Below are 15,510 nucleotides of genomic sequence, written 5' to 3' on the forward strand. Positions count from 1 at the left end.
ACCTCTTTAAGCACTGGAAGAGGCTCTAAGGTGACCCCAAAGCCTTCTCTTCTCCAGGCTGAACAATCCCAATTTCTCTAAGCCTTTCCTCATAGCAGAGGTGCTCCTCTAATCATCTTGGTGGCCTCAGTCCAACAGGTCCTTCCTGCACTGGGGACTCCAGGGCTGGATGCAGCACTGCAGGTAGGGTCTCAACAGAGCAGGGCAGAAGGGCAAGCCCTCCTTGCAGCCCAAACCCTTTCCTCTTGTGCCACAAAAGCAGCTGTCCCTCTTTAAAGCCTGACATTCCAGCTTCCTCCCCCTCTGCAGAGCACCAACAGGAGAGCAGTTTCTGCAATGCTACATTTTTGACACCATAAACTAAGGAGAGCCCTGTGCTGAAGAGGACAGCCTTTTAGACAGGGAGAGCTGTGCTAGCACAGAGTGCTCTTGGGCACAGCCCAGCATGGCTGAGACAGGAGCTCCATACCCAGCTAAGCAGGGGGTTTACCTCATTCGCTTGTACTAACCTTTCCAAAGGATGCTGTTCTCACAGTTCCAACTCATCTGCCACGAGATCACTGTAGGAGGCCTAATAGGCTTCCTCCCTCTCCCAACACTGCTGAACTAAATCAGACCATTTCAGCACAGATAAATGGGCCCTGGCACAAAGCACACTGAAGCCAAATCCCAAAACACACTGAGGAGCAGCCCACTTCCATGGATTTCTTTGCATGCTTGTGTAGGCAGCCTACCATAAACACACAACTGCCTTTTACCAATTTATTCTCTTTAATTGAAAAGGGTGTCTACTACATTTTCAAACAACGCTATTTCCCTGTTCCCACATCTCTGTGGGAACTGCTCCCCCCTGAAGCCCCTTTCAAAGGTGGACTGTCTCCACCTACATGTTCTCACAGAGCACTGACATTAGATAGAAACAACTGATCAGCAATCCTTAACAAACCACAACCCTTTTACTTCAATTTGTTTTGTTCTCTTGCTGCTCAGACCTATTGAAAACAAAGCATTTTGTAGCTATTCAAGTTAAAAAAAAACTGCAATTTTTTTCACCCAGATAAGGGTACTAGAATACCTGGTAAAACACTCTGTGTTTATAGAGGCAATGTTTGTAAGGGGTTCATGCCCTCAGGTACAGGAAGGGAGTTTGCAAGAACAAAATTAAAATTATAATAATATAATTTTTAATAATTTTTGTATAATTTTATAATTACTCAGATTTACAGAACTCAATAGCAAGTGGACATTGCGGCTAGAAAGTCACTCTCCAATGATAAATTAAGCAATGCACAGTAAGTTATTAACAACAACTACAAACAGCTCATTGTTCTACTACATTTTATCATAGAAGGTATTCACAATAATCTTGTCATTCTTTCCCTCCCTCATAACACAGAGTCATGGCAAGCCCCTTCCCCATCAGTACAGAACTGCTGTAGTAGAGGTAAAAGTTTGATTTACTCAGTGAATTAATCTCTTAAGAAAAAAGACCTGTATTTAGAGGGTGGGCTGGTTAGTTGGTTTGGTTTTTTAACTGCTAAACTGAAAATATACTATGACAAAATCGGAAAGGTAACCTGGCAGCAGACTGAGGAGGAATTACTTGAGAGATTTCCCAAGAAATAGATAGAGACCTGTGAAATTCTTCCAAACTTCCAGCTGCCACCCTCTTCTTAGCAGGTTTCAGATCACTATTAGTATTTGCACTACAGTGTCTTGCTCAAGTTTCCATTCCAAAATGGAAGCCCATTTTGTTTGGGCTCTAGCAGTAAGTACTCAGCTTCATGTTCAACAGAAAAAAACCCATCGATAACCATGGGAAAAACTTCTGGTGATTCACTGATGCAGACTTTTACCTCTGTCATGTTCACACGTCCAGCTGCAAGCAAATCCAGCAGTTTCAGCAGAGAAGATTTTCTTGGTCCAAACAGAAGATAATATCTACCTGGTATCACATTAAACATATCAGAGTTCTAGTCAAAGTTGTCCCTTAATGCCTCATTATCTTCTATGATGACACATTCCCTGCAGCCTCCAGCTCACAAGCACTCAGACTGCACGCTGAGATACCACTTCCTGGTTCCTGGAAGACACTTCTGCTTCAGATCTGTGATAGCTGCTCTCCAGCTGACTCATGCAGCTGAAACTGAGACACGCTCATCTTCTTGCTACCATAAACTACAGAGCTTCTCAGTTACTTCAGACAAGGTTTGCTTTACTGTAAGTAAAGGTACCCCACTTGTTTCTGACCCAGGTACTGGGGGTACTAATCTTCATTCAGGACAGTGTAAGGTGGCATACAAAGGGAGCAGTAACCGACCTACCACTACAGACAAAACAGTTCTAAGACATATGAAAAAACCGAGGCAGAAATGGAAAAAGAAAAAAAAATCACAATTAATCCACATATACTACTGGACAACCTTCTAGTTTGATCTTATCAACTGACCTGCTGTCTAGTCCTGACAAAGTGAGAGCCTGGGACTCAGTCTTGTTTCACTTACTTCATTTCTGCGCTGTTTCTCACCATCTCCTGAACCTGACCACCTTGTAAACAACTCCCTGCCTCAAGCAGTGATAATATTCTCCTTCCCCCCTTCTCTGGAGGCTCATCAGCCTACTCCAAGGTGATAACCTCTTTTTGATTATAGCCCACAACTGGGTTAAACTCAGTCACCAAAGCAGGACAGCCTCCCTACTGTTCCCATTGCTTATCAGTTTAGTCACAGAAACTGGCAGAAGACTACCAAGACAAGGAAGTTTTGCCATCTTTTAAATAGGTCAGATCAGTTCATCGATGCCCAAAAAGCACCATCACAGTACAAGGTTAAACGGCAGGAATGGGAAGGAAGGCATTTCCATCTTGGCAGCAGTGAGCTAGTGGATCAGCTCAAGCTGTATATGAAACTGTACCTTACCCTAAACCTCCCAAGACCTTTCTCCTGTGTTCACCTACACCTACACACACACATATGCTCTCCTTCCCTCCTCCCACAAAAAATGCATTCTAGTCCATGCAAAGCCCATCATCCCTTTCTCTGTTACTTTTCAAGAGTTGTCCAACTCCTTTCCAAGACGGCTTATAACCAAAAAAATTCAGTGTTAGAAGCAACCCAGCTTCAGAAGAATTGAAGTTAACTTTGCAAGTTATTAGCATTGAGACCTGACTTCTTCACAGAGCAGTAACAAGGGCATTAACACAGATCACTTTCTCAAAGACTTTGTCCAGGGTCTTGCTCACAGCTTGTCACGTGAGTCTAAGCTTAAACAGGCAAAACGATAAAGTCTCTGCTGTGAAAGGTGTATGTCCAAGCAAAGCCTGAGCTCACCCCTCTCACCTGCTGGCTTTAGACAGGGTTAGCACGTTACTGTCTGTGCCTCAGGATTTCAGAGAACAGCCTGGCGCCCAAAGAAGTTTGTTCAAGCTTTCTCCTTTTAATGAAGGGTAACCATTCAGGCTGGACGGCATCTTTCTTAACCTCGACTCAATGACAGTCATTGAGAAACCTCAGAAATATATTTACATTTAGATTTAACTGGCTCCTACTAACTCAAAACACACAGTTTGCTTAAAGCACCTTGCTTAGTTTGTTCTCATTTCCACAAAATATGCAAGATCTTTTGATAACTTATAATACCCTTTTACAGAAAAAAAACCCCAAACAAAACCAAACAAAACCCAAACCAAAACCAGCAACAAACAGAGGGTCTCAAGGGTCCTCTCTCACCCTGTATGAAGATTTCTACAGTTCTTCATACCTAGTAAGCCATGGAGAGAGATGGCATATAAATCTGATACAGAAAAAAACATGTGACAGACTATCACAGGCAGGTAGGACAGTACAGGCTCTAAAAATAGTTTACTTCCACAAGACAACAAGTAACAGCTTTCCTGGTCTGGTGTTGTTAAAGTTACTGATAAAGCAAATTGAAGATGAGCAATAGGAAAAACACAACAACTAAAGTTAAAACAACTGGAGAGTTCTGCTTTTTATTTAATTTTAAAGGAGCTGAGTTTTAACACAGTGAACAGTTTTAATACAGTGATGAGAACAACACTGCTAGCAGTTAAGCCAGACTAGACAAAAGTAGAAAACATCTAAATTTAGATGTCAGCAATTGAGACACTCAGCTATACGAAAAAGTTGAGATCAAACATACATCCCTTTAATCACAGATGGAAGACAAGGCTTTTCAATAAAATCTTAGATGCTGTGAAAACTCTGCTGTTCCATGAACAAACAAGCAAGCTTAAATCCGAGAGTGAAGTAGGTCCGGCATGGGGACTGAGATGGAAAAGAGGAGAAAGCTCTAGACAGCACACAGACACCATGGTAGGGCTGTTGGTAGCATACCATTCCGATATTTAGGTTGCCCTTTCCCAACTGCAATGATAAGGATGTACAGGAAGCACACCCAGCATTTCACCTGCAGCAAGCCACCCCCCTCTTCACTGCAGGACCCTCACCTTATTGTAGAACTCCTGTTCCCTGGGACCACGAGGTGGTGGCTGCAACTGCTTCAGGACAGTCCCATCTGGATGCTGCAGTATGCCTAGAAGAGAAGCATTTCCTTCAGGGCTTAGTTTTAAGAGGTATGGCCTTTCTTTCCCCCCCCCAGGAATAGTGAATTCACCATCAAGGACAGCCCATGTGCAAAGCTGTACAGCTTCCAGTGCACAGACAGTAGAGTCAAAATTGTCAGTTCCTACAGGTGACCCTTTGCAGAGGTTTGCTTGCATTCCTCTATTTCTAGCCATTGGATGATTTTCTGGGTCTTATTCTGCTCAAGGCCAACACAGTAATGGAATTTGACATTAAAAGTTCCACCCCCAAAAACCCACCACTAAGAATGCATAAACACTCCCTTCTAAAATAACTCATAAATTATTTTCCCAACAATGCCAGGAAGTTAAAAAGAGTATCACATTTAATGCATTTCTTACTATTAAAACAGAAATAAATGTCATGTGGATGTACATCTATACTAGTGGCACAGAAAGAGTATGTCTTTATTACTAGAAGTAGTGCCCCTACAGCACTCCATGCTATTTGTATCACCTATAATTACAGTACAGAATTTCACCTCAGCCAGGCAATACCTTCATCATGCCTGCACAAAAAAAAACCCCTCAAAAGTATCCTCCTGAAACAGCTTTAATGACCTTCCGCTCATCAGTATTTCTAAGTAGCTCATAAGAAATGCAACTGAGTATCCAAGGGTACTGAAGAGACAGATGCGGGCAAGAATGGAGAAAAGTAACTACAATCCTCTGACATGTGCCCCAAGTTTCAACATCATCAGTTGCAAGGGAAGAAGGAAAAGCCACTTCTGGAATTTTTTTTTCCCTAGGATTTATTTGGAGCTTTTCAGACAGTAATCTGTTTTGTTTAGAAGGGAAGCAAAAATGTCATCCATATCCAAAAGAGGTTGCACTTTCAGCTTATTGCATGAAAAAACACAGAAAAACGAGCCAGGAGCTTTGTGTCCCAAACAGAGTCTGCAGTTGTAACAGCAATTGTGTTTTCATCTTTTAAAAACCATTATCTATGAATGGGCTCTGTTGTGCAGACCTGGAAACTAACTAAAATCTTCAGAGACCAAGATATTTACGTTAAAACAACCACCAGATGTAGAATAGTTGTTTCAGTAGTTGGCTATACCTAAGACTGGCTTTTAAAGTTTGCATAAAACAGCTCTCAAGTCATGTTTCTTGCTCAAAGCTGGATTTTGTATACTTTCCAAAACTAGAAAAATACTGCCACATAATAATGTGCTGACTACCACAACATCTTCAAGACACAATAGTTTGTGTCCCCCCCCCAACCTTACCCTTTTGCATGTGCTGGAAACCACTCTGCAAAGTGCACCAAGTACTTGAATGGCACGTATTGTGCATGCAAACTGCTAACAATCACAACATTAAAACAGGTTTTATAACACATACTCTTCAAAATCTGAGTTTTGGTTTTGATGATAAGACAAGCAGACAACCCACAAGATAGAAAGACCAGATAAAGATTCCTGGAAATAGAATCCATACACTGCTGCACTGATCCATATTACTTGAAGAGTTTAATATAAACTGCTGTAAAAGTTTCCTCATTCTCTGCATTTCTTAAGAGACTGGAGCACCTACTCAGTCACTGTGACCAGGGCAGGCCCAGAAACCAGAGTCACATTACAACATTCACCATAAAGATGTAAACTCCACAACCTTCCCTAGGATCTACAATAACAACAAGCAGAGATACCATCATCTGCAGATCATAGTAACATAACAGTGTTGGCCATGGGTTGGTCGTAGGCTTCCTGGGGTTTTTCAGCACAGATAGGAAGTAGTATTGTACGTGGATAGGCAACTTAACATTTCTAAAGAAGCAGCAGAACTGTACAGAAAATAAAATCCTGAAATATCTCACTAACATTTCTCTTTGACTGTGCCTGCAAAGCTTGCTACCATTCTGAAACACAAAGCTGCTGCAAAAATAACCAGTGCAGTTGTATGCACTCTTCTAAACAAAACAATCTCATCCAATCCACGTGCTTCACTGAGCTATAGACAAAACCTGCTTGCACAAATACGTCAAACATTTACTTTGGAGAAGATCCTCTGTACTCTAAGGGTATCTAATAAGGGCAGACCAGTATGTATGAGCCATCCTAACCAGAGCATCAGGGAAACAGCAGCCAGAGTTAGGTTTGTGATCTGCGTGAGCAAGCAAGTAACTCTGAAGCAGAATGGCTCCTTTACCTACAGAATCCCACTGATGGCTTGGGAACCCCCAGCACTGTGAAGTTACAGGCACCAAACGGCAGTGGGAGGTCCTGTAAGGTGGCGCATCCCATCAGGTGCTGTCTCTTAATTCCTACTCTCCCATGGAATTAAGCCACAACCCAAGGTGGTTACTTTACTTAATACACACAATTTATCTGGGGGAAGAGCTACAGCACACAGCATTCAACAAAAGGCCAGTCAGAGTGCTCAAAAGCCAAATGTCTACATGTGCATGCAGGGAGGCTGTGAGAGGCCTTTCTTTGCAAGGCAGTAACACTCACAGAGAACAAAGGAAAAACGGAAAGGTTATTCAGGAGGAGGAAACCCTATGGCAAAAAAAAAAATTAAAGTGTACTTTAACTAAAAAAAAAAAACAACAAAAAAAAAACATTTAAAAATACTTTGGATACCTTTAAGCCCTCTGAGTGTTTGTGTGCGGGGATAGAAGGGAACGTCAAGTTACAAAAATGAGAGAGCTGTGAGTACCAGAGCAGCTTTGGTCTCCAACATAAAATTTCTAAGATGAGATCATCAACCATGGTGGTACCTCTGCAGGAAAATCTTGGTCTTGGCCATGAGATGTAGTGGAGTTAGCTTTACCTAACCCATTCGAGCTGGCACTCGCAATATGATCACCTGTGCTGTTCAATCCAACAGCAATAAAACTGATGTGCAAAAGACAAAGCTCCCCCTGAAAGCGAGCCTTTTTTGCCTGATCCCACCTCATGTTATGATACATGAATAAGACAGACATACAGCTTCAAGGATCCAACGCGCTTCCATCAACATTTTAATGCACCCGCTGCAGCAGGGGCAAGGTAAAAGAATTACTTTTCTGTGGAGGCTATCAGCAGCAAGACATGCCATGGGCACGGGCTGTAGATAAGACAAACTCACAGTGCCCTTAGTGCTGTAATTCCATTCACTGATGATTGAAAGGGTTCTGAAGTTCAGCCCTTGGCAGGGTCAAGGAGAAGAATGACTTTTCTGTCCAGATTATCAGCAGCAAGACACACCATGGATGCAGGCTGTAGATAAGACAAACTCACAGTACCATTAGTGCTGTAATATCACTCACTGATGGTTGAAAGGGTTCTGAAATTCAGCCCTTGGCCTATTCAGCAGGGGTGGTTCCCACTGACAGGGTTCAAAGGCAATATGACAGCAGGTACTTGTTACAGCTACTCTCAAAGTGCACACCGGGAGTTGAATGATTGTGTACCTTCCACCCGGCTCAGAGTACAGCAAATGTGATGTCCTGGAAGGGTGAGAAATGCCATTTGGCAACATTAACTTGACTGCTCGCTTAGGCACTGACCACTGCCTATTTCAAAAGGCCCCTTCATGAGGACGGCCAACACCTCATTCCTCAAGGTGGAAATAAATTAAAATATAAATTTAAAGCTAGTGGAGGTATACCCAAAAATGCTGTATCCTCAGGGTATTTGTATTATTTAGACTGTTTACTATCCGTTGCTTCAGACTGATTATCAAATCAGCAACTAATAATTGCTTACTAATATTTTAGCTGAAGTTTCTGGTGGCCACAGGTTTGGGGGTTCCCTTTATATATATGTTTCCCATTATATATGTTCTGAGGGTGCTAGCATGCTGGTTACTTGAATTATCACTCCCTCCCCTCGCAGGGAGGCCTCGGCCCCTCGGCACTGCCCCGGGCCCCAACACAGACACCCCGGCACCCGCGGGCGGACAGGTGCGAGCGGAGCCGGCGGTGGCGAGCCCTGCCTGCCCTGCCTGCCCTGCCCGGCGCCGCCGGGGCCCCTCCCGCCCGCACCGACCCTCGCCCCGCCAGCTGCTGGGCGTGAGGAGAATCGAAGCCAGACTCGCCCCGCCGCCCTGGCACGGCCGGTCTGCGAGAGTTCAGATGAACGGAGGGCGCGGTGGGGGGCAATCCCCTCACAGGTGGCCCGACCCCGCCCGCCGCCCGCTCCCCGCGCCCGCCGCCGCTCACCGCCTTTATCCTTGCCGTACATGTGCCCGGCCACCTGGTGCGACAGCGGCACGCAGCCGTTCAGCGCCCGCCGCCGGCCGCCCCCCGCCGCAGCGGGGCCCGGGGAGGCGCCGAGCACCGGTTGGGCCGCGGCCTCCTCCTCCTCCTCCGCCGCCGCCTCGCCGCGCCCGCCGCCCGCGCAACGCCCGCGCCCGCCCTCGGGGCGCCCCGCCGGCCGCGGGGGCTCCGTGGCCATGTCCCGGCGGTGGGAGGGCGGCGGCGGGCGAGGGGCGGCCACGCTGCGGTGGCGGGGCCGGCCGGGCCTCAGCAGGCGCTGCGAGCCGGGGAGCAGACGGCGAGGGCCCGCGGCTCCATCACCCCGCGCCGCTCCGCGCCGCGCCGCCCGCCCACCCCGCGCTGGGGCAGCGACCGCCGCCGCCCCGCCCCGGGCGGGGCTCCGCCTCCGCCGGCAGGCCCGGCCCGGCCCGGCCCGCGGCGCAGCGAGGGTTCTGCTGCCGTTGTGGTGACAGCGGCGGCGCCGAGCGGACGCGGCTCCGGGGGGAGGCCGAGCCGAGCAGCGCCGGTTCAGCGGCCGCCGGCGGAGGCAGCAGGAGCCGGCGCACCCGCCGAGCCGGCCCCGACCCGCAGAGCGGCCGCGAACGCCAACCCCGCGGGCACCCCCAACCCCGCGGGCACCCCCAACCCCGCGGGCACCCCAACCCCGCGGGCACCTCCAACCCCGCGGGCACCCCCAACCCCGCGGGCACCCCCAACCCCGCGGGCACCTCCAACCCCGCGGGCACCTCCAACCCCGCGGGCACCTCCAACCCCGCGGGCACCTCCAACCCCGCGGGCACCTCCAACCCCGCGGGCACCCCCGGCCCGGCCGGCAGCGTTCGCTCCCTCGGGAGAGCGGCCGCAGCCGTGCGGGGGTGGGCAGGAGTCGTTTCCTCCCGCGGTTCTCGGTAACCTGAAACACCCCGCAAATCATCTTCATTTTTTTAGCAATTCGCCGTCACCCCGAGGTTTAATTTCTCTCCGGTAGATCGGAGGGACTGCAAGTGAGAGCCAACCGAAGCATGTGAACAGTATAAATATTTACAGCGAGGAGGGAGCCTGAGCCTGAACCAGAGCCTTACCACGCCTTACCAGCGCAGGTGCTGGTCTTGGATTAGAAGGTTAGCGCACTTGGCCCAACGCCAGATCAAAACTGGATAAGGGATTAATATCTAATCTGAATTTTACCTCCCCTTGGGCAGAGGAAGGTGTGCATGGCCCTGCATTCACTCTCAGGACCCCAAAGCCCACTGCCTGGCTAGGGAGGTTTTATTAACATTTCACTATGGCACATATCAGCTTTATTTATCAGCCTGTAATTACTGCCTTTTCTTTTTGCCGTTTCATTCCATTATAAAATTAGGAGACCTCTGTGAATATTAGATCTGCACTTTTGCTGTGGTATCTGCCAGTATCAAGTTGTGTTTAGGATTAGTATGACACAGGACAGGAAAACAAGACCAGAGACAGGAAAATGAATTTCAGCAGATATATATTGTTTGCCCAGGTTTTATAAAATGGGCTGATGCATATTCAGGAATTGGTGCTGACATCAGAGAAATGATGATGTGGTGAGCTCAGCTATTACTTGCCACCTCTTCCCTATCCCATAGTTGGGAGACGTGGCACATGGTTTGGAGAAGTGGATGGCAATTTGAGGAATTTAGTGGGGAAATTAAAGTATCACAGGAGCAGGAAGGTCACAGGGGAAATTAAGAGTATTGAAGAGTGAGAGGAAGGAGCAAAATATATAAATCTATCAAAATATATTAGTTCATTATACATGAAACAGTTTGGTTTACACTCTTAATTAGGTAAGATGGGGGAGACGGGTAACAACTCAGCAAGATCCTTTCTGAAGTAACAAGGCTGATCAGGAAATGTTTTTCCCTCATGAATATCCCCTTCTCGTCAGTCATTACTGTCCAGCTCTAAAGATTAGGAGTCAGATGGCTGCAAGAGTAAGCTCCTGTCTTCAGATCCCCAACGCTGATTTTTCCCAGGGGATTGCTGGCACAGGAGAGAAATACCACAGCTGGCCAACCCTTGCAAAAGAATTACTGAGGAGTATGGTGAAAAAAACCCACAAGTAGCATGCATTTGGCAGAGAGAAGGCTCCTGGTCTCGGTGGCAACAGCTACTGCAAGGTTTGGATGCCAACCTGAGCCTTACAGAAAGATATTTCCCCCTGCAGAGATGCAAGATACTTCAGCTAATCTGGGTCTAAACTCAGAGAGAAAAAGAGAGATGGCATTTCAAACTTGCCCCTCTAAACCTGCAATCTACCTGAACTCAAAATCTTAATGGAAAAAAGAACAGAATTAAAAGGCAATAAAATTGGAATTTAAAGACTATTCAAGCACCTAGTCCTCAACAGATAGCTGCTAGATATCCTTGCAGCTAACAGAAGTAGCCCTGGAGAGGATTAAAAGAAATAATAAAGCATGAGTAATTGGAATAAGCAAACACTAAGTCTTTCCTTTCCCCTGATATTTGCTTTAGTCAGATTCATGCATATAGAAATCAAGTGACGCGAGACCATCCTCTGCTCACTCATTCCACCCTCACAGTTCAGCACATGGAGTTCACTAATCTTATCTGGGAACTTCTCCTAAATGAAACAGAATACCAGAAAAGGCAAATAATTGATTTCCCCACTGAGTGTGATACTGTAAGAGTTTGCACTGAAAGCTGAACCTACCAGCAGGATTCCCAAAGAAACTTGTCATGGCTGTGCAACTGCACTCCAAGGGAAAGCAAGAGAGGCTGCAAACAGCTCCTGAAGGAGGGGCATTTGATTGGGAACCTCCTCAAGTCCCCCTCCCCCCCAAATGCATTTGGCAAAATTGTGTTTAATTCTGGATTACTCTTTCTCACTGTTGCTGGAAATCAATGTTGCCTCACTCAGTCTGATGAAAACGTGCAGATTAACAACGCCTAAAAAACAGCAGGCGTGCGTTTGCGCTGCCAGAGGATGTCTCACTGGCAGGTTGCACAGCTCCCCTGAACCGACCGAGGATTACAAAAGAATCACTTTCTGCTGAAATTAAGCCCTTTTTCAAACACAACAGCTAGTTAATAACTAACTGCAAGATGCACAGTCGTTTAGTACAGGAAATAAGCTCATACTTCAGTGGAAGTGCAGGAGGACATTAGGTAAACAAAACAGTGGGGCTGGGTCTTGGCCAAAATACTGGTACTCCAGAGGTACGCTGACAGCAAGCACTGCTGGATTTTTCACTGTCCCTTCGCATGGTTCACAGCCAACTCATCCCCACCTCACCAAAAATACTGCTTTTGTGTTTTCTGTGCAATGTCTATGCCAGAGAGGTCGACCCTGCTGCCCCCACAAAGCCACTTCCTGCAGTGGGCGGCCACATCTGTGTAGCTTCTGCTGGCCCATCAGATTGTAACAGAGCTGGCCTGGACCATACATGTCCAGGCCTGAGAACAAGTGTCCATCAGCAAAAACAATTGGACAGGTGAGAGCATTTGCAGTGGGGCTCCTGCAGGCAGGAGGGCCTGTCCCACTCATTCAGCTCAAGGCAGACACTGTCACAGCAGCATGGAAGTTGTAGCTGCGTTGCAGTTTTTTTTTCTTGGCCCTTTCACAGCAGAAGTGTTGCCCTCTGAAAATCGCTCAGGGCTTTTAATCCTTTGGTAAATTCACAGAAGTTCTGTGCTGTTTTGTGCTTGTTCAGTAAAGGAAAATCTAAACTTACCCTTGTCTTCTGTGGCTGTAAAACTCAATGTTGCTGTCTTGCTTTCTTTCCTAGTTATGGCCTTGTCACTTAAGCATCAGGTGCAACAATGATTAATATTTTACTTGGCAAACTGATGCAAACTCATTGACATTACTGTCCTCCCTGGCAACTGGTACATCTGGGGTTTTCCAGAATGGAAGCAAAAGGATGCTGTCAAAAGCCAACCTACATTCTCTGGGAATAATATAGTACATTTTAAAAATTACTGTGAGGTTAACTCATGGCAGTTGTGTACTTTCTGGATCACCTTTTCTACAATCAGAACCGCAGCTGTAAATTTTGGGATGTCTGTTTTGAATTAGAAAGATAAAAGGACTATAAAAGTGAGAAGCTCATTTCAATAGTTCTCTCATTCCTCAGAATCCTCAGATTTTATTTTCTTGGGTTTTATTTTTTTTTCTTTATTTTCTTGAAGAAACTAAGCAGAGTATTTGGAGGAAAGGTTCATCTTTGAAAAGAGAGGAGGTTAAGGGATGTAAAGCAAATGGAAGGGCTTTTGTGGTAGAGGACACTGCAGTGGATGTTTGCTGAGACTGCTTTTATTCAACATCTTCATGCAAAACCCGCAGAAGGGAGTGTGCACAAAGTCTCAAGGTCTGTGGATATTCCTGACCTCCTTAGGGCAGTCAAATACCATGCCAATGACAACGAAGTCCTGCAGGATCTCAAAAAACTGAACAAAAGGCACAATATTTGCATAGGAGCTTTAGTGTGGATAAACCTCTAAGTGGTAACGCGCTTGGAGGAAAACAATCCAAACCAAAGCTCTTTGATGCTGACACTGGAACTGGCTGTCATGGACCAAGGAAGAGATCCTGAAGTCGCTATTAACAGTTGTCTGAGATCATCTGCAGCCAACAAAACATTGGGCAGCAGCAGGAAGGTTGTTGAGGGAAAAAGACATCATTTTGTTGCTCTGTGTATCCTCAGTATGCCACATATTGAGTCCAGTTTCCATGCTCGGTCTCTCACAGTGAATAGGAATATACTGTTAATTATCAGTGCAGAGGATGGAATTAAAACGTGATTTGTGGAGAGTCTATGTAGATGCAACATGTTGTAGCTGCCTCCAGCCCTACAAAATGGCAATGAGTAAGAAGTTGTGGTTCTTTCTGAAACAGAGACATTAGATCAAAGTCTTTGGTACCATCTCCTGATTTCATGGCTTACAGGTAGGTACAGATACTCCCTCTGTCCTTCTAAAGATTTTCCAAGTACAGTGTTGTATCACTATCAGGGGGTTGGCTCAGGGTTTACAAATGCATGATGTCATTTTATGAGTCATATCCTAACGCTTTAGGATAGCCCCAGGACTTGATTTAGGGTTATTAACAGGCCAAGAGGTTTATTTAAAATGCCTGTTTGTCTTTCCCTAGAGGGGACTTACATTGCCTCCCCGTGCAGCAAAATTAAACACCTATTTATTGTTTAAACCCACTGGCATTATAAGTCTCTTCTATTAAATGGCATTCTACTGCCAAAATTTATCTGCAAAGCAACAGAATCACAACCCTTAAAAAGTAAGTTAACCTGCACAGCTGTTGGACCCAAGAATGAGACTGAAAAAGCAAGATCACACTGTTTGAGAAGAGCAACAGATTTAATTACTTCAGTGAAAGTCTGCGCTGACCATTGTTTTGGTACCCGAGCCTTGAGCAAGAGCCTCAGCAGTGAACAGACAGTGCATCTTGGCCGTGTCATATCCATGTCTGGTGATATTTGCCAGTTGTAGAAATGAATTTGAGAAAAGTTATGCAGTCAGTTACCTTAAAATTCATTTTGCTGCCTTTCTGTTGCCAGCTGACTTGACTGAAGGGAACAAACGTTGCAGTTACTGAGCAGACCCTTGCAGTACACTGAATTTTGAATGCTTCACACATTAAAGTTGTAATTTCTGGGACACTCAGAAAGCTCCTTTTCCTTTTGCACAGGCTTCTCCCAGAGAGCAGAAGGCACTTTTTTTTTTTGTATAAATGTGCCACGCAATAAGGCCACAGCAAAAGAAAACTTCAGTCTGCATAACAAAAAGGATGCAGAGCAGAGTGGATTAAGGGCAGTGCAGTATCAAACTGGACAGGAGAGATTGTTCAGTCTTCAGCTGGGAAAAACATAACAAGACACATGATCTCTATGTGCTTATGTGAGACCTTCAGCTTCGGAAACAGACATTGCTTGAGAAGCCTGATAAATCCTTTCTTACCAGTCCAAACTGTACATGGGAAAGGTGGACTCCATCCTGCTTTGCTACAGTCATGTAAACCTACTGTGATTTTACTGACTTCTGTGACCATACTGTTAATAATACTCCCTTCTATTTATTCTAATTGCATAGCTAATTAAAGTTTACAAAGGGGGGTGTGGAGGAACATTAGACCATTAGCAGGACTCATGGCACAAGTGTGTGTTGCTTTCTGTCCAGTACTGTGGGATTTCACAAACAATTCAGAAAGAAAAACCACAGATGTTTACTGGAGCACGTAACACCTTCAACTCTGAGGAGCAGGAGTTTTGGCTAATAGAACTGCCTAGTGCCAGACACTAATGAATAGACATTTTGTACATCTTATACTTGGCTCTGGTAAGGTGTATAATGAAATGCAACACACCATTTTGTCACTTGATTTAGCCCTTTTTGCTACCACATAGTGCTGTTACATGATAAATCTTCTAGCTTATGCTCTCCTCCCATCTGCCACCTTTTATTTTTCCTCATTTTTCCTCTTCTTCTTTCTTTATTTATATGTTTATTAGTGTTTATTCAGCTGATCTCTGCATTAGTCTCAGCATTAGGCATCTTGGAAATCATCGTACCTGGAAATGCACCACACACTGCTGGCAGTGCAGCTACAGAAGACAAGCAGTTGAGAGCTTCAAACAGCAGCCCCTGGTACCCATCCTAAATTAATCATGGCTCTAGGAAAATGATTATTCACCTGACAGTGCAGAGAAGCTGCTCATCC

At 45.7% G+C, this 15,510-nt stretch overlaps 1 protein-coding gene across 2 annotated transcripts in view; it reads right to left on the reverse strand.

Annotated features, from left to right (window-relative positions):
• The window catches only part of IPMK (inositol polyphosphate multikinase), a 38,374-nt gene extending 29,248 nt beyond the window's left edge, over window positions 1–9,126 (reverse strand). Inside the window, exons 1-2 of one of the 2 annotated variants that reach the window (XM_064662190.1) lie at window positions 8,751–9,126; window positions 4,469–4,554 (exon numbers count right to left, since the gene is read on the reverse strand). In XM_064662190.1, the coding sequence (XP_064518260.1) occupies window positions 4,469–4,554; window positions 8,751–8,985 (321 nt within the window). In that variant the 5' untranslated portion in view covers window positions 8,986–9,126. Of the gene's footprint in view, window positions 1–4,468; window positions 4,555–5,947; window positions 7,121–8,750 lie in introns of those variants that run through there. The other variant, XM_064662191.1, reaches the window with a different exon arrangement.
• Window positions 9,127–15,510: the final 6,384 nt, after the last annotated feature.

The sequence above is a fragment of the Pseudopipra pipra genome, chromosome 8 (assembly GCF_036250125.1).
Source record: "Pseudopipra pipra isolate bDixPip1 chromosome 8, bDixPip1.hap1, whole genome shotgun sequence".
NCBI classification, from domain to species: domain Eukaryota; kingdom Metazoa; phylum Chordata; class Aves; order Passeriformes; family Pipridae; genus Pseudopipra; species Pseudopipra pipra.